General features: G+C 43.3%; 1 protein-coding gene across 4 annotated transcripts in view; it reads right to left on the bottom strand.

Annotated features, from left to right (window-relative positions):
* The window catches only part of LOC126210071 (speckle targeted PIP5K1A-regulated poly(A) polymerase-like), a 168,003-nt gene that overhangs the window by 107,073 nt on the left and 33,905 nt on the right, over positions 1-27,025 (bottom strand). For all 4 annotated transcript variants that reach the window (XR_007540605.1, XR_007540603.1, XR_007540604.1 and 1 more), the window contains exon 6: positions 13,939-14,161. Coding sequence is in view for 1 of the 4 variants with exons in the window: in XM_049939193.1 (XP_049795150.1) it covers positions 13,939-14,161 (223 nt within the window). In the remaining 3 variants the exon portion in view is untranslated. The remainder of the gene's footprint in view (positions 1-13,938; positions 14,162-27,025) is intronic.

Below are 27,025 nucleotides of genomic sequence, written 5' to 3'. Positions count from 1 at the left end.
ATTCTGCAGTGTGTGCAACAAGTCTGTGCAGTGCACAACTGTCACAGAGTCCCCAGCACTCTGGCCAACCCGTCTCTGAAATGTGTAGGTTCCACAACAACATTTACAATTCTACAAACAAGTTACTCTGTGTAAAAACATTTTTGTTTTAAATGATTATTTGTTAGGACTGGGCCAGTAAGATTTCTACGAACTACAGACAGATTACCAAATTAGTCTGACTTACACACAACTCTTCTAAAGTGCTTTGAAATTCGCCACACATTTTTTTGACAACGATAAAATTTTACAATGAAACATAGAGGACTGCCATACAATACGAGGAAACTGAAATAGTACCGCAGCAAATTATAATCAAATCGGCAATAACTATAATGTGCAAGTACTGAGGTTTATTCTTGTGGAGAAGCTGATTCCCCACAACTCCAAGTCATCATTAGCACAACATGTTGCAGCACTTCATACGTGTTGTAAATTCTGATTACTGGGAAATAAATTATTTTTCTTTTTAATTTTTCGTGAAATTTGATTTGAACCATATTAGAATATGCATCAACGTGCCATCCAATCAGCAATTGAGAGTCACCTCCGAGTGCCTTGTAAAACTATCCAACTTTGTATGTAGTCTGTGCAAAGAACATTTTTTCTGTTTTCTTCAGTAGCAGGTAATGATGAAAACATACCTTTTTTATTAAATATTTGGGTGTAATGTAAATAGTAGAAGTAGTTGTAAACATTTGAGAAAGCTGTGCTTAAGTCAGTACATATGCCAAAGTAACTATGTTGTGAGAGGAGCTGCGGTGAGGGAGGAGGGGTGAAGGATAAGGACTAGTGAGATTTAGGAAAAGGAGGCAGGGTTCGGAAAAGTCACCCAGAACTCCAGGTCAGGGAAGACTTACTGGATAGGATGTTGGGGACTGCACTCAACGAGATTTGAATAGGTTTTCAAATCCTGTCCAGTGCAGTCCCCCACTCACTCATTGCAGTCCCCAACATTCGGATTTCCATTCTCATCCCTTCTAGTATGGCTTCATGACCTGCTGTTCTAGGAAACTTTTCTGAACTCTACCCCTTTTCTTAAACCTCACCAGTCTTTTCATTCACACCTCTTTTTTCCCTTCAACCCTTCCAGATCCAAAAGCTTGCATAGATAACACTTTTGTACATTGTTCTCCTGCCACCACTTGGTGGGTACAATTACATTATATTTTCAAAATTTTATTAGTTTTGTTGATTAGCAGATGACAGACTCTTTTACCAAAAAGAATGGTGTTCCAGAAAAAGTGGATAAATGTGATCATAAATTTGAGTGAAGGTAGTTCACAATGAATTGGCAGATGTGCAATTATTCTGTAGCTGTGTTAGTTTCACTGTTGAAAATGCTGCCAGATTTCTAGATCAACTTTGCACAAGAGCAGATAAAATATTTGAGTATAGACTTTTGTTTGTTTGTAAATTAAAACTTTTGGCACTAAAATTCATTTCAAAGAATCACCGGTTTTGTTTCACATAACAGAAATGATAATTAGAATGTGAAGACCACCAGTTGTTTTGTGGCAATATACAATTTTTTTTTTGTTTGGAAATAAATTTTGTATTTTGTGCCTAGCTAATATTAATGTAGTTTGCATATCGTGAACGTGGCTCTGCAACACTACCAGGTTATTTATTACACAACATATTATGCAAACAAATACTGTTTGAAGGCCTCACTATAACCCAATTTTCCTTTATATTTATTTTTTAAAAGTACTACTCGGTCAGCTGGCCTGGAAGTAGTAGTGTTATAACCTTGTTGACATAGGTTGTATTTCTTCATCGTGTAATTAGCATTTTTATATGAATAATTAAGCAGAAGAAATGGTGTTGGCTGCTTCTTAAAGATTAGTATGCAAGAGCATATTAAACGTAGTTTATGGTGCTCAGTGTTACTGTTTCATTCAGGGAACAATCTGAAAATCAGAAGTAGTTTGAGTAATAATCATGGGAAGTAGTTCGATCAATAAGTTCAATAACCCAACACTAAAAATTCACAGTTTCACATGAGCCTGAACAAACAACATCACAACAGTTATCAACCTTAATTAAATTATAGTTCCCAATTTGAATGATGTCTTTCCAAAATAAGACACACTGAACACTGTGCGAGTGTGTGCGCCTAATAAATAAAATGTCGTGTGACTAGGGTCTCCCATCGGGTAGACCGTTTGCCGGGTGAAAGTCCTTGAATTTGACGCTACTTTGGCACCTTGTGCGTCGATGGGAATGAAATGATGACAATTAGTACAACACAACACCCAGTCACTGAGTGGAGAAAATCTCCGACCCAGCCGGGAATCGAACCTGGGCCCTTAGGACTGACATTCTGTCACGCTGACCACTCAGTTACCGGGGCCGGACTGTGCCTAATAACCTCCTTAAACATTATCTGGAAAACTGGGTTGTGGGGTGCAATCAGTGGTTCATGTCCGAGCCATGTCAGTGAATCTGAAACATGTGAGGGGTTTTGGATTCTGGGTTGTTACGAAGGATTACCCTACGTGGTCCACGAGTAAATTAGCAGAAGAGTGCCGTGAGGGCGCCCATTGCTGTACCATGGATTTGTCTGCAGGTGACGACTTCAGAGAAGAAGTAATTGTGGGCAAGGATATAACTGGTGATGGTGACCACGAAGGAGGGTCTAAGTATGGAATCAGTCAGGCATTTGGAAAGGCAGTGTTCAACAGCAGCAAAGCCACAGGCGTTGGGGATGTTAGTGTACAGGGTATGTGATCAGCAGGGTATCGTACAGTAAAGCATCAGGAATTGCGGAGAGTTGGATGGGGAAGTGGTCTTTTATATAGTAGGGTAATTTCTGGGCAACAGGCTGAAGATTCTGGTCAATGAGAGTAGAGATTCTCTCAGTGGGGGCACAGAAACTGGCCACAATGGAGTGTTCTGGGTAGTTAGGTTTATGGACTTTTGAAAGCATGTAGAATTTTGGAGTACAGAAAGTGACAGGGGGTAAGGACTCAGATGGACTCAGGGGAGAGGTTCTGGGATGGGCCTAAGGATTTGAGGAGATCCTGTTGGATTTCTGGAACAGGGTCACTGTGGCAATGTTTGCAGGTGCACAAATTTAACAGCTGGCAGTGTCCCCTGCCAGGTAATCCCTGCAGTTCAAGACCACAGTGGTTTAGCCTTTGTCAGCAGGGAGGATTACTACTGACATGGATAAAATCGTCCTCCTTACTAATTTAGTAATTAAAAGAGTTCAAAAAGTTCACTTAACTAAATAATAATTCCATGTGGCTCAACAGCCTGATACAAAGCTTTCAACTGGATGCCGCTTTGTCCATAAAGTACTCCAGTGATCCTAGCAGATAAAGGGAACCATTCATGGTACAATTGGGCATTGATTCTGTGACCTTCCAGTTTCCAGACTAGTGTTTTACCACCAGGCATGACAGCCATCAGATGAGTCAGCAGGGTTTTACATCACAATTACAAGTGGCATATAAATTGTACCCTGTACCTAACTGACCAACCAGTGTTCCATTTGCTTAATAAAGGTGTTGTTGGTTGGTTGGTTTGTGGGATTAAAGGGACCAGACTGCTATGGTCATCGGTCCCTATTTCCAAAAAACTAAAACCACCCAAAGAGAATAAAAAATGAACAACAGGAAAGATAGCAGACGAAACAGGACAAGAAATAATCCAACAGAGATCAGACAAAACAAATTAAAACACACAGAGTGTGACGGTGGCTGGCCGACCATAGAGAGAGAGAGAGAGAGAGAGAGAGAGAGAGAGAGAGAGAGAGAGAGAAAAAAAGAGGAAAAGCCAACCACCAAGAACACATTAAAAACCCAATTTAAAATCAGAGGCTAAAAGCCAGAATAAAAAAAAAAAAAGAAGAAGAAGAAGAAGAAGAAGAAGAAGCCACGAGATTAAACGATAAAAACCCCCTGCCCGAATAAAATGCAAAACTAAGTCCACCATGGCAGAGTCATCTATTAAAAGGGCAGAGAGCGTGTCAGGCAGCGCAAATGTCTGCTTGAGCACAGCTAAAAGTGGACAGTCCAACAAAATGTGGACCACTGTCAATGCCGAGCCACAGCGACATAGAGGTGGGTCCTCACGGCACAATATGTGGCCGTGCGTCAGCCGAGTACAGTCGTCGTCTCTTTGATGGCACGGAGCTTGTTAGGGGTGGCCAGACCGCGCCATTCAGCGGCATAAGACGGCCCTCAAATCAGTCTCCAGGAGGCCAATGTCTAGAGTGGGTTCACTGGTGGCCTGTTTGGCCAGGCAGTCAACATGTTCATTGCCCGGAATACCAACATGACCGAGGGTCCACACAAAGACCACAGAGTGGCCGCAACGGGCAAGAGTATGCAGGGACTAATGGATAGCCATCACCAGATGAGAACGAGGGAAACACTGGTCGAGAGCTCATAAACCGCTCAGGGAATCGCTACAGATAACGAAGGACTCACCTGAGCAGGAGCAGATATACTCTAGGGCACGAAAGATGACGACCAGCTCAGCAGTGTAAACGCTGCAGCCATCCGGCAAGGAACGTTGTTTGGAATGGTCCCCTAGAGTTAGCGCATAACCGACACGACCAGCAACCATCGAACCGTCAGTGTATACAACGCCGGAGCCCTCATACGTGGCCAGGATGGAATAAAAGCGGTGGCGGAAGGCCTCTGGAGAGACTGAGCCCTTCGGGCCCTGTGCCAAGTCGAGCCGAAGGCAAGGGTGAGGAACACACCATGGGGGTGGAATGCAAAGTGGCCCGGAAAGGAGGTGGAACAGTGAAAACGCTAAGCCCGGAGAGAAGCTCTTTGACGCGGACCGTGATCGTACAACCTGACCAGGGCCGACATTCTGGCAGATGGACAACCGATTGCGGGAACAGGAGACGATAGTTTGGATGCCCGGGCAAGCTAAAAACATGGGCAGCATAAGCGGCCAGCAAATGTTGGCGCCGTAACCGCAGGGGAGGGACACCTGCCTCCACTAGTATGCTGTCCACAGGGCTGGTCCGGAAGGCACCAGTGGCAAGTCGTATTCCGCTGTGTAAGATTAGGTCCAGCACCCGCAACGCAGACGGGGATGCTGAGCCATAAGCCAGGCTCCCATAATCCAGACGAGACTGGATTAATGAATGCCTGGTAGAGCCTGAATGCCTGAACAGAATGCCTGAACAGGGTAAATCGGTGGGCGCCCCAGCTGGTGTGGCTCAAGCATCGCAGAGCATTTAGATGCCGCCAACATGCCTGTTTAAGCTGCTGAATATGAGGCAGCCAAGTCAACCGGGCATCAAAAACCACACCCAAAAACCTATGCGACTATACCACAGTAAGAACTTCGCCATCAAGATAAAGCCGTGGCTCCGGGTGAACAATGCGTCGCCGGCAGAAACGCATAACGCAGGTCTTGGCTGCCGAAAACTGGAACCCATGAGCTACAGCCCAAGACTGCGCCTTACGGATAGCGCCCTGTAGTTGACGTTCAGCAGCTGCAATGCCAATAGAGCTGTAGTAAAGGCAGAAGTCGTCAGCATACAGGGAAGCAGAGACAGAATTTCCCACCACTGCAGCGAGCCCGTTTATGGCAATTAAAAACAGGTAGACATTGAGGACAGATCCCTGTGGTACCCCGTTCTCCTGGACTTGGGAGGAACTATGGGAGGCCGCGACTTGCACGCGGAAGGTACGATACGACAGAAAATTGCGGATAAAGATCGGCAGAGGGCCCCGAAGACCCCATCCATGAAGCGTAGAAAGGATGTGATGACGCCATGTTGAATCGTACGCCTTCCGCATGTCGAAAAAGACAGCGACCAGGTGCTGACGGTGCGCAAAGGCAGTATGGATGGCCGACTCCAGGCTCACCAGATTGTCGGCGGCGGAGCGGCCTTAACGGAACCCACCCTGAGACGGAGCCAGAAGGCCCCGAGACTCCAGTACCCAATCCAACCGCCGGCTCACCATCCGTTCAAGCAACTTGCAAAGAACGTTGGTGAGGCTAATGGGACGGTAGCTGTCCACCGCCAAAGGGTTCTTGCCTGGTTTCAGAATGGGGATAACAATACTTTCCCGCCATTGCGACGGAAACTCACCATCGACCCAAATACGATTGTAAAGGTCGAGGAGCCGCCGCGGGCAGTCCACTGAAAGGTGTTTCAGCATCTGACAGTGGATGTTATCTGGCCCAGGATCAGTATCAGGACAAGCGGCGAGGGCACTGTGAAATTCCCACTCACCGAATGGAACATTGTAGGATTCCGGATGGTGGGTTCGAAAAGAAAGGCTCCGACGTTCCACCCGTTCTTTAATGGAGCGGAAGGCCAGTGGGTAATTGGAAGAAGCGGAACTCAGAGCAAAATGCTCTGCCAAGCTGTTGGCAATTTCGTCGGAGTCTGTACAAACTGCTCCATTCAGTGAGAGCGCAGGGACGCTGACGGGGGTCCGATAGTCATAGAGGCGACGGATTTTGGCCCAGACGTGCAGACATGGAGGCCAATGGTGGACACATACCGCTCCCAGCACTCCTGCTTGCTTTGGCGGATAAGGCGGCGGACCCGCGCACGCAGCCGTTTGAAGGTGATGAGGTGTTCAATGCAGGGATGTTGCTTGTGATGCTGTAGTGCCCGCCGGCGATCTTTAACGATGACGGTGGTGACCGATTGAACCACCGCATCAATGTCATCATTAGAGAGAGGCTCAATAGCAGCAGTGGAGGAAAACAAGTCCCAGTCAGCCTTATTCATAGCCCATCTGCTAGGGTGCCCAGAAGAGTGACGCTGTGGCAGTGACAGAAAGATCGGAAAGTGGTCACTACCACACAGGTCGTCATGCACTCTCCATTGGACAGACGGTAAGAGGCTAGGGCTGCAGATCGAAAGGTCAATGGCGGAGTATGTGCCATGTGCCACACTGAAGTGCGTGAAGGCACCATCATTTAAAATGGAAAGATCGAGCTGCGCCAATAAATGCTCGACGGTGGCGCCTCGACCTGTTGCCACTGACCCACCCCACAGAGGGTTATGGGCATTGAAGTCGCCCAGTAACAAGAAAGGTGGTGGAAATTGGGCTATCAGCACAGCCAGGACACGCTGCGCAACATCACCATCCGGTGGAAGGTAAAGACTGCAGACGGTAACAGCCTGTGGCGTCCACACCCGAACAGCGACAGCCTCTAAAGGTGTTTGGAGAGGGACAGACTCGCTGTGCAGAGAGTGAAGGACATAGAGGCAGACGCCACCAGACACCCTTTCATAAGCTGCCCGGCTCTTATAATAACCCCGATAGCCGCAGAGGGTGGGGGTTCGGCATTGCTGGAAACCAAGTTTCCTGAAGAGCAATGCAGAAGAAAGGGTGAAGGCTGATAAGTTGTCGGAGCTCAGCTAGATGGTGGAAGAAACCGCTGCAGTTCCACTGGAGGATGATATTGTCCATGGCAGAGAAAGGAGTGAAGGGACTGGGAAGGCAATTTACGCCGCTTGTTCACTCGCTGCCACCGATTCAGTACCCGTGCGAGTGACATCCATGGCGTCTGAGGGACCGGCGAGATCAAGGTCCTCAGCGGACGCCAGAATCTCGACCTCATACTCATTCGCAGAGTTTGAAGGGTGCGGTGGGGTCGGTGCCACAGCAAGTTCTTTGGCCTTAGAGGTCTTGCACTTGGACTTCTCGCACTGAACCTTGGTTTTCACCGGCTGGGAAGGCTTCACCGAATCAGTCTCCGGGACGGAGGAGGATCGCAAAGCCCTACGACCAGCCGCTGGTGGGGACTTGTGCCACTGTTGGGCGTCATCCTTCCCGCTGGTGGAAGCCTGGGAAGGGAGGGTCCCAAGGGAACCCTTATGGGCGAGGAGAGCAGCCGAAAAAGTTAGACGCTTCTCCGGCTGAGAAGCGGGGACGGACATCCCCGATGGGTGGGAGGATGTTGCTCCTGAGGTAGGTGGTGCAGGAGCAACCGGTTGGGTAGAGCCCCCCCACGGGCAAGGGGGCAGGATGAGTTGTACTTCTCATCAAGCTGGCTGGAAGTCTCGAAACTGACGGGGCTCGCACAGTTGTTGTAGCAGCTGCGTAAGAAGATTTCATTCGCACAGGATGTAGTCTGTCATATTTCCTTTTGGCCTCAGTATAGGTCAGCCGGTCCAGGGTCTTATATTCCATGATTTTGCACTCTTTCTGAAAGACTTTGCAGTCTGGCGAGCAAGGTGAATGATGCTCTCCGCAGTTGACACAGGTGGGAGGCGGGGCACATGGAGTATTGGGATGCGATGGGCATCCGCAATCTCGACATGTGAGGCTGGAAGTGCAGCAGGAAGACATGTGGCCGAACTTCCAGCACTTAAAGCACCGCATTGGGGGAGGGATATAGGGCTTGACGTCACAACGGTAGACCATCACCTTGACCTTCTCCGGTAATGTATCACCCTCGAAGGCCAAGATGAAGGCACCGGTAGCAACCTGATTGTCCCTCGGGCCCCGATGAACGCGCCGGATGAAATGAACACCTCTACGCTCCAAGTTGGCGCGCAGCTCGTCATCAGACTGCAATAGTAGGTCCCTATGGAAAATAACACCCTGGACCATATTTAAACTCTTATGTGGTGTAATGGTAACATTAACATACCCCAACTTGTCACAAGCAAGTAACGTGCGTGACTGGGCGGAGGATGCCATTTGTATCAGCACTGACCCAGAGCGCATTTTGGACAAGCACTCCACCTCCCCAAACTTGTCCTCTAAATGCTCGATGAAGAACTGAGGCTTTGTGGATAGGAAAGACTCCCCATCAGCTCTCGTGCAAACTAAGAATCGGGGTGAATAACTGTTACCTCCATCCTGAGACTTACGCTCCTCCCACGGCGTGGCCAGGGAGGGGAACGTTTTCGGATCTTACTTCTGAGCATTAAATTGAGCACGAGAATGCTTAGAGACTGCTGGCGGCTGGCCACCAGCGAGAGATGATGTACCACGCTTCATTGCAGGTCATCCGCCCTGATGCCACCTACTCCGACCAAGGGCCCTCCCCACGGGCACCACCCAGCCCCAGCAATAGCCACCTGGCAGGATGGCCATTGTTGGGAGTCCTGATGCCCCAGGGAGATGGGCATCTCCTCCTTGGCATACGTGGGGGGTTAACGGCGCAGGCATCAGTAGAGCGATCCCTGTGTTGTCAGGGGGCTACAACCAACAGGGTACATGGCGGCCCCACCACAACGGACTGGCTACCGTGCTGGATGTTAGGTGACATGTGGTCCATGGTTGCCGTCAGTGCAGAAAGTGGCACTGCACAACGCAAGGTGTAAAGTGCACGCAGGAACGTATCCATGCCCAAGAGATGGAGAGCGGGCAGGGCTGCAATGCAACGACAAAGAAGCTGGCAAAAGGTCTGATCGCAAGATGGACACAATGCACCAAGTAAGGCGCCCTTCCCCAATCGGCTTGCTTTTCGGAAAAATTTTGAGAGATGGAGGTCAAACCCAACAGGGGACCATCACATACGGCCGAAACGTTTGAGACTCCTATTAGTTGCCTCTTACGACAGGCAGGAATACCGCGGGACTATTCTAACCCATGAACCCGCAGGGGGGAAAGGTGTTGTATCAAAATCAGTTTCATGAAATAAAAAGAAACAATCTCAAATTTCAACCACGTCTATTGCCAATTCCATCAGAGAAAGTTTATGGGGCCTACTTGCTCACATACACTAACAATGGCTGATGCCTGAATTAGCCACACACATCAGATTCTCTATCAAAGTCCATATTTGCAGATGCACACCTACCCTGATTTCACATAACATTATGTTCCTGTTGATCAAACCACATATGCAGATGCACAGTGTAGGTACCTTGGGTAACACAGATGATCTACTAACTGGAGTTGACAGAAAGCAAATGGAAACATCTATGGAGAATGTAAGTTAGCAAAACAAAGAAGGGAGCAAGAATGGAGTTTAACATCCTGATGACAATGGGGTGATTAGAAACGGAGGAAAGATTGGAATAGGGAATGGATGGGGAAGGGAACTGGATGAGTCCTTTACAAGGGAACCGTACCAGCATTTGCTTTACGAGATGTAGGGCAATAACAGAAGAACTAAATCTCAATGGCTGGATGGAGATTTGCACCATCAACCTCCCGAACGCAAACTTAGTGGGCTACCCCATAACTACACCACCTCTCGCATTGTTAGCAGAACAGTAATAGCAATGTTTTCTTAAGAGGGATATCTGGAAAGAAAGAATGAATGAATACAAGATTTTTTTTACAGAAACATAAATGTGTATATTTCAACGAAACATACAGGAACAGCAGCATAGGTATTATATAAGTTTTCCACACAACCATTTACTTCAATGCATTTTGCCAACCGTGCAATAAGTTTTGGAACACCTGCATTATATATCTTCTGCAAACTCCTTAAGCTGTTTCTCCACTTTGATTTTCATCCCATCACCATCAAAAAATTTCTCCAATTTACGAAATAATTAATAGTCACTAGGTGCCAAATCGGGAGTGTTTGAGGGATTCCAATGAAATGCAGTCAAGAACCCCTACATTGCTCTAGCAGATTGCAGTCCAGCATTGTCACAGAGGAGGCAGACTCGCTTCTTCAACACTGCACAGTGTTTGCTCTGTATGGCATTGCGGAGTTTTCTGGGGGGTCTCTCAGTCTCGTGCACAGATGACTGTTTTGCCTCTCGGCAAGAATTCAACAAGCAAAACACTTTTCTGTACAAGAAAACAGTTGCCATGACTTTTAGAGGTGATTGCCGAGTTTAGAATTTTTTTGTAGAAGGGAAACGAGTATGGTGCCACTGCACTGATTGTGACTTGTTCTCTGGGTTATGGTAGTAAAACCATACTACATCCCCTATCACTAAAGAGTTCAGGTAAGTATGTCACCTACAAAATGATTGAGAAACTTTTGCATGACCTAGACACTCTTGATTTTGTGTTCTGCAGTAGAACCTTTGAGAGCCATCACATGCACCACTTGCAATATCCTAGTCGATCAGTCACAATTCGTGAACAACAGTTTGAGAAACTTCAGGACACAGTCTGCGCAGATCATCAATGGTTACACAGCGATCAGAATGAAAGTGTTCCAGTTTTCGCACCAGTTCATCAGTCACTGTGGATGGGTATCCACTTCTCTCTTTAGTGTGAATTTCCATTCTTCTGAAGGTGAAATTCCATACCAAATTTGTCACGTGTTGCTGTGATATGACCTCCTTCCCATACATGGATATTTTTTGCGATGAATTGGAGCAGCACCTTGCCCTTAGCATTTAGGTAGTGTACACACTGTGTGCTTTGCACGTGGTAGGAAATGTAGTAAGATTGCTCATTTTTAACTGTCAACCCAATGAGAGTAGCTGCGCTGCAGACGACTGTTACCATTACTTCATTTCAGAGTGTGCTACCACATACAACAGCTAATCCCTGGCAGCGCTATAGCTCTTGTAACCTTACTTTCTGGATATTCCTCATATTTATAAAATGGGCACATGTAATACAATACCGATAGATAAGCAGCACTTCTACCTTCTCTTTGCTGGTGTGAAAACGTGATCAGAAAGTAACAGGAATGTGTGTTGTTATTAAAGAATTTTTATTTGTTCACCAACATCTACTTGTTCCCCTTCAAAATAATCCCCCACCCCCTCAGATGAACACTTGTGCCAGCATTTTTTACAATCTTAGAAGCATTATTTCATCAATGGTGGCAAAATGATGTCCTTTTACAGGAACAGAAAGAACTTGCAGAGGGATCATGTCCGGTGTATGGGGTGGCTGAGACAACATACCAGTTTTATTTTCTGACAAAAAATCTTAACACTCATCGAGGTGAAGCAGGAGTATTATTGTGATGCAATTTCCGCAAGTGGTTTTGCCACAATTCTAGTCATTTTCTTCAGACTGCTTCATGCAAACAGTGCACAACTTCCATGTAGTATTGCTTATTGACCATATGAGCATAAGGCAAGAATGCATGAAGCACTATCCCATTGTAATCTAGGTAAATGGTGATGAGAACCTTTATGTGTGATCAAACCTGGAATTTTTTTTTTTTGTCTTGGGTCTTCAGGCAGTTTCCATTGGGACGATTGGGTCCCTGTTTCGATGTCACACCCTTATACTTACATTTTATCATCTGTTATAATCTCTTTTAGAAGTTCTGGATCACTGTTTACTTCATCAGCAATTCCTGAGCTAAGTCTACGCAATGTCGCTTTTGGTCTAAATTCAAGAATTTTGGAACAAACTTTACTGCTGTATGTTTCATGGCCACAACATCCAAAAACATTACTTGGTATGAGCCAAAGGCTATTTTAACATCAGCAACCTCTCTTACGGTGATTTTCCAAAACCATTTTCTTTACTTCTTCCACACTGTCATCAGTAATTAATGTGCTCGAGTGTCCAGAGCGGTCATCATCTCCAACGTGTTCTTTACCCTGTTTCAAAATTTATACCACTTGTAAACTCTTGACCTATTCACTTGCCAAAAGCCACAGTCAATACTTCAAATCTGGTGCTGCACTTTATTCCTTTTTTCAAGCAAAATTTAATACAAATTCTTTCAGCCACCTTTCTCAAAAGTAAAAATTCACTGAGCAGTCAAAAACAAGTATAACCTTTTCGACCTTCAACAATAAACTAAATCTTTAAAACAGCTGAAAATGTGAAGATACGTGATGATCACTTGTACCAACAAGACAAGAAATGAAACTTCCTGTTGCATTAAAACTTTGTACTGGACCAAGACTTGAATTCGGGAGCTTTGTGTTTCGCAGGCAAGTGCTCTACTGACTGAACTACCTGAGCACGACTCATGAACCATCCTCACAGCTTTACATCTGCCAGTACCTTGTCTCCTACTTGCCAAACTTCACAGAAGCTCTCCTGTGACTCTTGCAAGACTAGCAATCCTGGAAGAAGGGCTAGTGTGAAACATGGCTTAGCCACAGCCTGAGGGTTGTTTCAAAAATGAAATTTTCACTCTGCAGCTGTGTGTGTGTGTGTGTGTGTGTGTGTGTGTGTGTGTGTGTGTGCGCGCGCGCGCGCTGATATGAAACTTCTAGGAGTGCTAGTCTTGCAAATATTGCAGGAGAGCTGCTGTGAATTTTGAAAGGTGGGAGGTGAGGTATTGGCAGGCATAAAGCTGTGAGGACACGCCACGAGTCATGCCCAGGTAGCTCAGCTGGCAGAGCACTTGGCTGTGAAAGGAAAACGTCCCCAGTTTAACTCTCAGTCCAGCACACAGTTTTTATCTACCATGAAGTTTCATAAAAGCACACAGCCTGATACAGAGTGAAAATTTCACTCGGAAAGATAAGTAATTTTGAAAAGCCAGCAGATTAAAAAATTCCCATGACTCTTTGATCACATCTCATTTTGTACACTGTGACTGCTCAAACCTTCAACTGAAGACGGATCACTGACTGACTGACTGACATGCATTTTCCTTTTGTTTAGTGTCAACTTCAGCAAGTTGACGGAATACATTACCCAGAAAGCCTGCACTGTGTGCTGGTACAGTTGAGACAAATTTCATTTTATGTTCTCTTTTTAAAAATAATGTCATGTTTATATTAATGGTACACTGTGATACTTTCTAGATAAGTCTTGAGGAGATGGAAGGGATAACCAAATAAAAATGGGTGCTATTTAAAAAAGTGTTACTGTTCAAATCTTTGGAATGAACAACTTTACAGGAAAGGCAATCAAGGTAGTTAATGTCCTGCAGTTAATGCTATGTTTGATTGATTCATTTTAAATTGTGCTTCTGGATAAGAAGTTATCTGGTGTGGTCAAAATGAATGGAACACCCTGCACAGTTATCCTGAATCCTAATGTAACTACAGCAAAATTCATAAAAGAGGAGGATGCAGTCTGTGCACATTCCCGAGCAGTAGCTTACCTCAACAGCCGAGCATTGCGGCAACCGATGCCATTCGTGAAGGCTGCGTCACAGCGCGTGTTGCTGGGACAGTGGAGGAACTTGACGATGGGCACACGTGCCCTGGGAATGGCCGTCACGTGGTTGAACTCGGGCCATGCCTTAGCTAGCTGTCGTTTCACGGTCTGCACAATGGATACCAGTTCCTCCACGTTCGGGACATACTCGCCGTAGAACGTGTCACCTGAAGGCACGACAGTGCTGTGGCGTTATTTATTTTGCACATGTGAAACATGGTATATTAAAAATTTACTCTGTTGTGGATAAGAAATAATGACTGTATAGAAGGATTGATTATTATATTTTACTAGTAAACCCGGCAATAATTTGCAACTGCTAAATAAGCATGAGAATTGGATATATGTTCTGATCTCCTCCTCCTCCCCCCCCCTCTCCCCCCTTCCCCTCCCCCTACCTCTGTCCATCACCTCCTGCTCCCTATACATTTCGTATCCCACACTCACTCTATCCATCTCCTCCTTCCTCATCTCTCTGTCCATATCCTCCTTCCCCTTCTTTATATCTACTACTTCCTTGTGTTTCTCTCCACCTCTTCCTCTCCCCTCTCTATGACCTTACGTACTGTTATAGTAAACAGAACCTTGATTGGAATAGAAGTGAAAATGAATTGGTAAATCTGTTGGAATCATTAGTAAACTGGGTATGAGAGAGACCTTTCAAGCTGCTGGACAGGTAAAGTAGTAAATTCAATGACAGTATTTCGCTGTTTTCTGCTAAAAATGACTGCAAAAAGCAAAACAAAACCACGCATTTTCACAGCACACACTTGCATGTCCTTCCTCACAGCCACGATTTGCCTGCAAACGCTGCATACGTACCACGAACTGACACAAATTCAATCCTTGCAACACACCAAAGATACAATCACCACAGATAACACACTGAACTATTGTTTTCAATTGTACTCTTTTTGATAAAATATCAATATTCTATCAGAATTTGTTGTTATTAAAACATGTGACAGCAGAACTGTCAAACCAACAATCACATTTTCTTCATTGAAATTTTCATAAAAAAACACCATCCGAATTTCGGACTTTTCTGGTGGATTTTCTTTCATGCAGACCTTGTCCTGACAAATAAGGCCATAAACATGACATTATTTCAGTGATTACAAAACAGTAATTTTTAGAAAACTGTGGCAGTGTAAATGCACTAATCTTCGTCGGAGTACCGGACAGGTGAAGACTCTTCACAATCTCAATTTGACAACAGATGGGAAGTGCCGCTGTCGTGCGTGCCAGCGTACATATTCGGAGCTGAAGGGGAATCCGCTTTGAGTGAGAACCTTGTGGGAGCCCCATTAGAAAGTCAATCGCCGCCACCTAGTATTACTAGTGGCGCGATTCCACAATTTAGGTCTTGCATAACCCCAAGGACGCCGGCAGGCCAGGACGTGCCTGACTGGCTTGGACATGTTCCAGATGGTGATGCAATGCCTAAGCATCATCGTGGATATAAAAAGAGCAGCGATTCGTTTCTTATTACAGTCGATGCTTCTTCTGTTGGTGGCAAACAACACTTTGTTAATACTATTCTTTCTGTTTGGTCTGTTTTGGAGTATTGTGTGTCTGAGGAACCTTTTGCTCGAGGTAATTTGACACATTTGCATTGTTATGTGAAGTTGAAAGTTAAGATGTTTTTAGAAGAAGTTCGTTCTGGTTTGGAATCCATGTTCGGTAGTATTAATGGTGTGTTTGATGTTCAAAATTGTAGAAGCCGGAAATCTGCTTTAATATACATTACTAAACATGACTCACAACCTTTATCTAATTGCAATGATTCAAAAAAATGGCTCTGAGCACTAAGGGACTCAACTTCTGAGGTCATTAGTCCCCTAGAACTTAGAAATAGTTAAATCTAACTAACCTAAGGACATCACACACATCCATGCCCGAGGCAGGATTCGAACCTGCGACCGTAGCGGTCTCGCGGTTCCAGACTGCGGCGCCTAGAACCGCATGCCCACTTCGGCCGGTGCAACGATTCAGCTTTGTCATTTAATGTTCGTTTACGCAGATGGGCTGAGCGAACTAGTAGGTTTGATTATACAGATCCATTTTTAGTTAATAATTGGAGTCGTATATGTTTCATTAGAAGTACTTTGATTCCTTTCAGACTAATCGGGTCATTGTGCATTCTTTGAGCGAGTGTCATTTAAGTTATAATGGCTGGGCGGGCCACATCGTACGCTGGTATAACAAGGCGTTTCGGTCCACGGAGGTTCGTAAGAAGCAATTATATTTATTTGATGATACAAATATTGGCAAGTCAACTTTAGTGGAGAAGGTGTTGTCAAAAAAGCAGCACGTATATTTGCCATTTTGTTCCGAATTCGGATTTGGTGGTTACGATAGTTTTATTCACAAGGTAATTGTTTTTGAAGAGTTTGAGTGGTCCAGTTGGCGTCAATATGCATCTGTTCTGAAGCGTATAGTTGAAGGCCGACCAGTGACCGTTAATGTTAAGAATAAGCCTGGTATGGTTATTACACACCATGGCTTGGTGATATTTGTATCGAATTAATTTAGTATTGGAGACGAAGCACTTATTTCCAGACTCGAAGTTGTACATGCAGATTGTCATATTGTCCATTGTCGTTCATTTAAGGATGAGGTGGATGCAGCGGATGCGTCAGACGTGGAGGCCGCACAAGAGGTTGTCAGTATATCATCGGATGAGGATGTACCGGAAGTTTCATGCTGCACACCCTCGGTGTTGGATACGCCGACAGACGAATCTAACTAGGCCCATATTTGGTCGAATGTGTAGGTGGCGTACTGAGTTCACTCAAACAGATGGTGTACATTTTGAGTATGGTAAAATGGCCACTCTTGAGAAGCATGATGAGAAAGTGAAGAACTTTTCTACATTGCAACATTATGATATTACCGATGAGTAAGTTTTTTTGTAACAAATATGACACTGTAATTATTAACAAGATTGTAATGTATGTGTATAGGGTCAATGTTAGGATTGAGAGACTAACTCTTGACGATAAAGCTAACAAAAATATATTTGAAGATCAGGGTGCACTGGAGAAAGTTCGTATAGCCTGCAGCAATAAGATGGGTGCTTTTGATTTGAATCCACAGAGGGCATCTGGTGTACCTTGGCGTAAATATACTAGAAGTAATAGGTTTAAGTTTATAATGTATTCTAAGCCGGAACAGAGTGCTGATATAACGAAAGTGAAATCCCGGACAGATCTAGAAAAGGAATGTTAAATTAAAAATTGCCTGTTTCAAGGTACTAACCTGTTTTATATTGGACTACAAATTGCTGGTGATGAACCTGAGAAAAATGATAATGTTCAGAGTGAAGTCAAGTATGTCACATTTATTCTAAGAAATAGAGTTTATATGACATTTTGTAAGAGGAAAGGTAATTTAACTTTCTGAATAAAAGTATTTGTTTACAGCTAATGTCTGCGTTGGAGTTTTTTTTATGCCAAGTGGGACCACGTCCAAAATTACCCGGACGATCTACGCCTCACCTTCCTTGTTCCCAATAGTCAACAGAGGATTGACGAACTTGCTATTACCGGGAATGAGCTGACGTATGAGCTCGTCCCACACACATTCTACCAGGGACAGATCTGGGGTTCTAGATGGCCACAGAAGTTCCTCAGTGTCATGTAAACAGTTCATAAGACATGTGACACGTGTGGAACAGCACTGAAATACTGAAAAATAGCAACACGATACTGTCACGGGAAAGGTAACACGTGAGGATGTAGGATCTTCACTCTGTACAGTTGTGCTGTCAGAGTTTTACTGCGCCCTACCAGCCGTGAACTTGTATCATACCCGATGGCTCCCTACACTGCAATGCCAGGTGCAACACTGCTGTGACCTCTCTCCAGGTCACAGCTGGATTTGCCAACAATGATCATACAGGGTAGTGCAGAACTGCGATTCATCACTGAACTCAATACAGTGCTATTCAGCAGCAGCCTATGCTTCAATGTCATGGCAGCACTGAAATGCTTCTGTATTTTTTGTGGTGTTAATGACTGCCTACACATGGCGTGTTCAGTTCCTAGTTCGACTGCTGCTAGTTTCCGACCAATGTTGCAGGGGCTCCATTACTTTTCCTCAAGACTGCAGGCACACATGTGAAAGGGTTACAATGTGTTTGGTGCACAATACGGTGATCCTACCCTATGGTCGTCAGATGTGATCGACTGAACCTTGACAATCGGTACACTTGCCCTCACGTTCCCACACAGTCTGACATCGGGCCACCGTCACATTCGACTGCACCTCAAATCTAGATATTGCACGATTCTACCTGGCAACCAAATGGAGAACCACAATGATGCCACTTTCAAACTCTTCAGGCACTGATAACGCTGTCTCACACGAGTATGCAGCAACTCTGGTCCTTCACAGTGTTTGCTCGTCTCTCTCACCCCTTATACATCCTTCCTTTCCGGGTAACACTAACTGGTTGCTATTCTGTCACAAGAACTGCAATGCCAATACTTTACACACTCACTTCTGATGTTTATATATACAAAAGTTACATTGACATCCGACCACATCTTCCGGGTCAGGCAGCTTATTATAAAATACAGAGAGCAAATGGCTGTCTACAACTTCCAGAGAAACCAAACTGTAGCTGTAAGAATCAATGAACATTTCAGGCTGGCGGCAGTTGAGAAAGGACTGAGACAATTTTGTAGCCTATCCTCCACATTATTCAATCCGTACACTGAGCATGTAGTGAAGAAAATTAAGGAGAAATGTGGGAAACAAAATACACGAAGAAGGAATAATGTTATGAGATTGTAATTCTGTCACAGGCAGCAAGCATTTTGAATAGCTGTCGAATGGAATGGATATTACTTTGGAAAGAGGTTACAAGATGGACAGCAATTAAAGTAAAACAAGAGTAATGACGTGTAGTTCAATTAGGTGAGATGGTGCTAAGGACATCAGATAACAAAATGAGACGCAAAGCAGTAGAAGAGTTTTGGTAACTAACAAGGGAAGGTCCCCAGGTGTGGGATTGAATTTCCAAAAAAAATAAAAATAAAAAAAATGATAAGTCTAAAGAGTGACATTGTGGTATAGTGGTCAAGGTATGTTCCTGATGTGCATAAGCTGTGGTTTTGAATCTCATTAGGTACTTTATTTTTAAATCTTTATTGAAATGATTTCAAGCACTATTTTTATTGAATTATTAGGTTTAAAGATACTTTTTTAATTTTTTATTCCTTGTCACATCAATTTAATCATTTTATATACTATTTCACTGCCTTGAAAAAAGAATGGCTAAGTAATTGATCTTATTTTGGTTTACCCATCATTTAGTAAGTATCCAAACTCTGTATGTTGCAAAGATGCTACATAAACATGCCCATGCCAAAAAGAGCAAAAGGAAAAATGAATATTTCTTTATCTTCTAATGTTTGCTTAAGCCAATATCAAATCTTTTCACTCCTCAACTGTCTGTCTTTTCCCATATGATTCCAGATGGATCTATTGCACGAGTAAGCACGTGTACCTGTGTAAAAATTGTTTTTTTTTACAATGCATCTTCTGGAAAGGGAATCAGTTTCTTTCATTTCTAAAATATTCCTTCTGGAAACTATACCTGGAAGTATAACAACCTACAGTCGACTAGAACAACAGCAACCTCAATTGTAATTTTATTTTACTGCATTCTTTGTCACGGCAATGGATGATGTTGCTTCTCTTCAAGAAAGACGAGATAAATATCATTCTGTTAAACGGAGAATTAATATACTAATCAATTAGACTGTTTCACTGGTAACTGTAGTGAGAGACTGTGGAGTCGAAATAATCTACATTATTTATACCTCCCTTATGTCACCAGTGCCTTAGTAGCTACTATAATTGGTGGTTGTAAAAAGGATGGTGCCATGTACATGTAACTAAAGTAATTAAAATACACAAAACATGTAAAAATTTTCTGTTGTATTAATTATCTTTTGTTTTCTTTGTTGCATGAATTGGATACTGTTAAGAGAAAGTTAATAAACATCACAAAAGAATGATACACATTGACAGAGAAAAAGATTTGTATGGAAACTACAAGAAAAAGAAATAATTAAACCCAATGAGAAGGTAGGAAAATTCTAATTTATAGTTTGCATGGCTGTGCTTGGTAGCGCCTTCCTCATATCTAACAGTAATAGTAGAACAGTAGTCCCACACCCACCCTCTCTGACAAATATGGACTTTAGAGTATAATTGTATTATTCAGCTGTATTGTTTTGCAATACACAAAAAGATGAGCAATAACATAAAGGAAGTATAGATCTAGCACTAGTACAAGCAAAAGCAAGGGAATCAGTTTGTTTGTCATAAGACCAGAAAGATGTGCTAAAGGAACTAATACTACGGTATGTGTATATATTTGAAAAGTGCCCACGACTAATAAAAGGTTACACATATAAAATAGATGTTTAACCATGTGAAACATTTCGGTTTTCATCATAGCCCACACTCTGGTCCAAGGAGGAGACAATGAGGAAGGAAACAGAGGATGATAGATTGGGGTGTCATACAATGCTTATATTCGCCCTATCTTAGTCCTATTCTAGCTATCGCAAAATCCAACAGCAGCATCAGGCTCATACTCAGTGCACAGAATACAATAAAAGAGTCATCGTTCCTGTTAGGGCACATCCTGACAACTTATAAGAACAGTTGCTAAAGTTCCATAAAGTAAAAAACCTTACCATAATCTATTTAAAGTCGTCATATTGGCAGATGGCTTTCCATGAAGCTAGTAGGAAATACACAGCCTTTATCTGTGGGGGCAGAAGCTATGAATTTTGTGTCTTGCCTTTCAGCTTAAATGTGAGCGCACGTGTCTACTTTTCTGCTTTAGGTGGTTTTAGATCAGCGTTTGCGTGGGTGAGTTGCTGACTGCAACACCTACCTGGGAAGAGCTGTTGCAACTTTTGGAACAAGTACTACACCGATTCTCAGAATGTGGTGTTACAGAAAATTTAAAGTAGTCTGAATTTAGGAAGGAAAGGGGAAAGAAAAAAAGAAAAAAAAAAAAAAAAAAAAAAAAAAAATTTCCAAGGCATTTTGCCAGATTCAGGGAAACTGGATGCAATCAGACTTTCTTTTTTTTTGAAGCGGGGGGAAAATAACTCAAAGCTTATCTGGGCTTAGTGTCTTTCTTTAGAAATTTTATTCCTGGCCAGCTGCTGAACAGCTATGCCCTGTTTAACTGTTTACAGAGGAATACCCCATGGATATGGACCAATCGATGTCAAATGTCAACATAAAAGAAGCTCTACTCAATGCAAATATATTGCATAATCCAGACATGTAACAAGAGTTTTGTTTAAGAACTGATGTGTCTTCACAGAGTCTGGGGCAAGCTTATTTCAGATCACCGAGACAGATGGACAACCAACACCCAAGATAATTAGTTTTGCAAGCAGAACTCTTACTGGATGTGAGTGATTACATTGAGTAACGGAGCTCAAAGCTCTCTCTACAGTGCAGGCTTTTAAGAAATTAGAGTATTATTTGTGGGTAAAACACACCAAAGTCTACTGTGACCACCAAGCACTTTATTTTCTGTTGATGTGTAAACTGCTGCACAGAAGAATAGCCAGATGGTGTCTTTACTTGTGGGAATTCAGTTCAGAGGTAGTGTACATCAAAGGTAAACAAAACAAAGTTGCTAACACCTTGTTTAGGCTACCCAAAGGGTTAAATGAATTTTTACAACTCGTCTAACAGAATTCTGAAATTCGCATCCCACTTATGCAAGACAAAACATACCAACACTATTATGTAAAAATGTGCAATAGCCTGGAGCAGTTTTAAGAAGATCCATGCTGGAAAAGAGTAAGACCCAAACTGTGTGAAGGAGATGATGATGACTGAAAAATTTTTTATACTGTTTATAAAAGAGTACTGTTTCACCGACGTACACCTAACCAAGAATGGTGATGAGAATGTTTACCTGAAAAGTTTGTAGATCATTTCATTCTTGACACTCACAATGTATGGGGTCATTAGGGTGCTTCTAAATGCAACAATAAGGTAAACCGGTACTGCCACTTTCCCAACATGTGGCACCAAATTTTCCAAGCAATCCGAACATGTGTGACTTTTCAGAAGACCAAACACCCCAACAAGACAAAATTAATTGAACTGCATTCAACAGTTCCCACAAAACCTCTACAATTAGTATCCTTGGATGCTGCCAATGCTTATCCAAAAGGAAAATGGGGTGTTAAGTATGTTAATTGCCTTATATGATGGTCTTTCCAGGTATGTTAAGTTATACGCAGTGAGATCAGTGACCACCAATTCTATTATTAGAAGATTTATAACAACTATCTCCTGAGAGTAGGGAAGCCACAATTACTGTTGGCTGATAATGCATCTTACTTCACAAGTAACAGATGGCAGGAATTCATGACCAAAAATAAAACAAAACACATATTGGTATCACGATTTCCACCCCAAAGCAAAAAATGGTCTGAGCACTATGGGACTTAACATCTGAGGTCATCAGTCCCCCAGAACTTAGAACTACTTAAACTTAACTAACCTAAGGACATCACACACATCCATGCCCGAGGCAGGATTCGAACGTGTGACCATAGCGGTCGCGCGGTTCCAGACTGAAGCGGCCAGCCCACCCCAAAGCAACTCTCATAGCAAGGGTGTTTAAGGAATTTAACAGACTTATACGATGCTATACACCACAGAAACATACAAAATGGACTGAGTTGTTCTAACAATTTCAGCAAATCATTAACAACTTGCCATACACTTCAACAGGTTTTACACCAACGGAATTAATGTTCCAGAAATGAGAAATGGACGAGTGGTAAAAACCACTGCCTAAAGTACCTAAGGGAGATATGAGATTTGAAAAAAAAATACACCAGGCCTTGATTAATCTAGGAGAAAAGGCTATCCAGAGAAAAAAAGTCTTGTGGTATAAATATTAGGATGCACTATACAATTCCACATAGGACAACAGGTATTACTGCAAATGCACCCAAAGTTTATCAAAGATGGAAAACTTAACCACAAATGGCAACTCTTATACAATGGCCCATTTATAATTACCTAAGTACCTCATCCAGGATCATACACACCAGCTTATCCTAAAAGTGGAAATGACAAGAGCCTTTATCCACACAAGGATCTAAACAAATTTGTATGTTGAATGGCTTTGACAAAATGTTAAACCAACTCGTGAAGTTGATATGCTTACATGTAGTGAAAACTATATATATAAATTATGAAAGATGTTCACTTAGGTTTAGGATATGTGTCTTGTTGTTTATGTGTGTGTAAACATAAATAAGGTAAGTCATTAATTGTTTCAGAATTTGTTCACTGACAAAAGCATGTTGTGAAATAAGTGATAAACTGAGTTTAATTGCCATGATGTGAATTCACTACTAAAATACAGACACCTTCCAAACACAAATTGATAAATGTGATGGGGAGAAGTAAATGATGTAATATTGAGACACGAAGCAATGTGCAAGAACAATAGAAATTTGCATCACAAGACAGGGACAACAGTGGACGATTAAAGAAAAAACAAATGGGACTAACATGCTGCTTACACACTAGGTCACTATTTACAACATATGCACAAAAGTCTACATTGTGGGCACATACAAAATAAACTATGCACTATAGTATAGGAAATCTGTATACAATTTGAAGGAATGATGGTTCTTGGATATGCTCATGCTGGAAAAGCTACAAGAGGGGGCAATGACACCATGCCTCATCTAGGAAGATACCTATTAGTTTCATGTGCAATAATTGTATGAATATGGAATAGGTGGCAAAGGTAAGTTGAAGTGATAGGCATGCTGTTAATATCTGCACTCTCACAAAAAAGGGTTGAATTCTGAGAATTAGTTAGAAAAATAATGAACTAAAAACATTTGCGTACAGTGCAAAAAGATATATGCTATAAGCGTGAATGTCATGGTGATTCGCTTTGGAACAACGATATACTTAGTTGCTAAGTTTTAATATTAAGTGCTTTTTTTTTTAACATGGAATGATGCAAGAACAGATAGCAGTAATGACGAGAAAAATAATTTAGGTAGCTGGTATGAAAAGAAATGGGCCACACTGCAATACGAGTAATTATTTATACATAAATATGAGCATGAATCTGATAGCGTGAATGTCATGTGAGAATATAAAGATGTTATAGTATGTGAAATGTAATTAAGTGGAGATTATATACTACCAAAGGGTAAAAATACGGGCTTGGACCATACATTGAAGAATGCATGTAACAGATATAAATGCCTAATGCAAGTATTCAGGACGCAATTACACATGATAAAGGCTTATCTGAATGTCCTTACACAAACATTTCCATGACGCTCTCCTGTAAATCAAGCAAAACCAAGCCATTCACACCAAATTTCTTTGTACACTTTCAATTTGTGTTAGTCTTATTTGGTATATGTCTCACACACTTGTGTAATTTTCTAAGATATGACCGACAAGAGATTTGTAAGCAGTCTCCTCCATGAAATGACTGCTTTCGGAACATCCTGCCAATGTGCCACAGTTTGCCGCCTGTTTACTCTGTCTGGGCCTATGTGAGCACTGTATGCTATGTCCCCTCAAATCATTACAAGCAGGTGTTTTTGCAAGAGTTAACTGGTTAAATTGTGAATAACTGACAATGTAATCACAGGATAGTATTTTTTGCTTTTGTTTTGTGAAGTATTATTTTTCATTTCTGTACATTTAAAGCACACTGGCAGTTTTTCTACCACTTTAAAATCTACTTTATAAGTGACTGAATATTTCTGCAGCTTTTTTCAGGCAGTGCTTCATTAGGGATATCTGCATCATCTAAAAAAAGCATTAGGTCACTATTAATTTTGAAATGGCGAAGGCTAAAAAGACAGTGCCCAATATACAACCCATCTAAAACCATCTCCTGGCGATGCCAAAGCGACACCACTTGCCGACAGATGGCAACACAGAGATCATTGGAGGGAACGAAAGAACTAGCAGAGCGAGGTATGAGGACTGCAGTTTTTGCAGCAGCATGAGCGACCTTGTTTCCTTTCAGACCAACGTGACCCACATAAACATTAAAGTGGCTCCATCACATCAAGAGTGAACAAGTGAAAGCTGGCCTGGAACTGTTGCACTAAGGGATGGACGGTGTACAACACACACAGGCTCTGAAGGGAACAGAGAATCACAACAGATGACAACTAAAAAGCCTGTGTCGCCAGATGTACTGTGTAGCCCGATACAGGGCAAAGAGCGCTACTGTAAATACTGCTCAGTATTCCAGAAGCCAATGTTCAAAAACATAGGCGCCAATGATGAAGGCACACCTGACACCACGGTCAGTCTGAGAGCCTTCTGTGTGAGGCCCAAGCAACTTATGGTGATAAAACGAGGCTGGAGTAGTGGTCCTTCGGAAGAGAATTAAGTTCAAGGTGAACACGGGTTGTCGCACAAAGCCAAGGTCGTGAACGGTTCACACCCATCGGTGGCAGGTAGCGTAAAGTCAAGCTGCTAGAGCAACAACTGAAAGCAAACTCCGGGACGTAATAGAGAAGATGGGCGTGCCCCATACTGGCGATCAAAGGAGTTATGAAGGACACGTACAATAGGTGGCCAGGCACGGCAGATAAACGACATGCGTATCTGCTGACAAAAATTACAGCAGAATGACAGCAGTAGTTTGTCAGCTTCTGCATACAGGCTCTTAATTGGGCTAGTGTAAAAGGTACCAGTGGCCAAACAGACAAGTGACAGGTACAAACGGAGGAGGGTGGTCCAGTTCGCTCCCCAGGAAATACTGCCGAGGACACACAGGACATTGAGGGACCACATATAGCGGGTGGCCAGGTAAGATGTGTGGGAGGACCAAAAGAGTTTAGGAATTTTGTAGTTTCAACAAATGGAACAGCAACATGCTCAAGATGTAGAGACGGTGGAAGAAACCAATCGCGCCACCAGAAATTCATACAAATGGTTATGTCAGTGGAAAGGCGAAAGCCATTGTTGATGCTCCACGAGTAAAGACGGTCAAGACAATCCTGAAGTGCCACTCGAGGCGACAAGTCCGTGCAAAACTGCAACAGAAGGCAAAATCATTAATGAAAAGGGAGCCAGAGATGCCAGGCGGGAGAGAGGCCATAATAGGATTAATGGCGATACCAAAGAGGACCACGCTAAGGATGGAACACTGAGGCACACCATTTTCCTGGATAAAGGCGTCCGAGAAGGCAGAACCCACATGTACCTTGAAAACTCTGTCTTTTAAAAATTCTTGGAGGAAATGACATGTGAATCCTCTGAAGCCCCATGTGCATAGAGTACTGGGAATACCAGTCCTCCAGCAGGTGTCATAGGCTTTCTCCAAATCAAAAAACATGGCCACAGTCTGGGATTTCCACAGAAAACCATGTTATGGGTTGACAAAGTGACAAGATGGCCAACTGCAGAGTGGCGCACTCTAAGGCCACACTGTGCAGTGGGGTTAGTAAATTGTGGGACTCTAGCCACCATACCAGCTGGGCACGAATCATACATTCCATCACATTGCACACACAGCTGGTGAGAGAAATGGGGGCGGTAGCTAGAAGGAAGGTGTTTGCCCTTACCAGGCTTAGGTATGGGTATGACAGTGGCTTCACACCAGCATCTGAGAAATGTGGCCTCTGCCCAGATGCGATTGTACATATGAAGGAGAAAGTGCTTGCCTGCAAGAGAAAGATTCTGCAACTGAATGTGACCACTGTCTGGTCCTGGGGCAGAGGATTGGGATGAAGTGAGAGCATGATCTAGCTCACTCATACTAAAGGCAGCATTGCAGCACTCACGATTCTGAGAGGAGAACGGTATTGCCCGAGCCTGCTCCACTTGTTTCCTATGTAGGGAGGCAGGATGATAGTGGGTGGAGCTCGAAATCGTTGCAAAATAGTGGCCCAAGGCGGAGATAGCAATAAGGTACACTATGACATCCACTACTACTGTCAGTTTGGAAATTTGTGAATGGA

This window comes from Schistocerca nitens, chromosome 10, assembly GCF_023898315.1.
Source record: "Schistocerca nitens isolate TAMUIC-IGC-003100 chromosome 10, iqSchNite1.1, whole genome shotgun sequence".
Taxonomy (NCBI): Eukaryota; Metazoa; Arthropoda; class Insecta; order Orthoptera; family Acrididae; genus Schistocerca; species Schistocerca nitens.
Note: the sequence above shows the minus strand (reverse complement) of the source record. Positions and strands in the feature narration are given on the sequence as shown.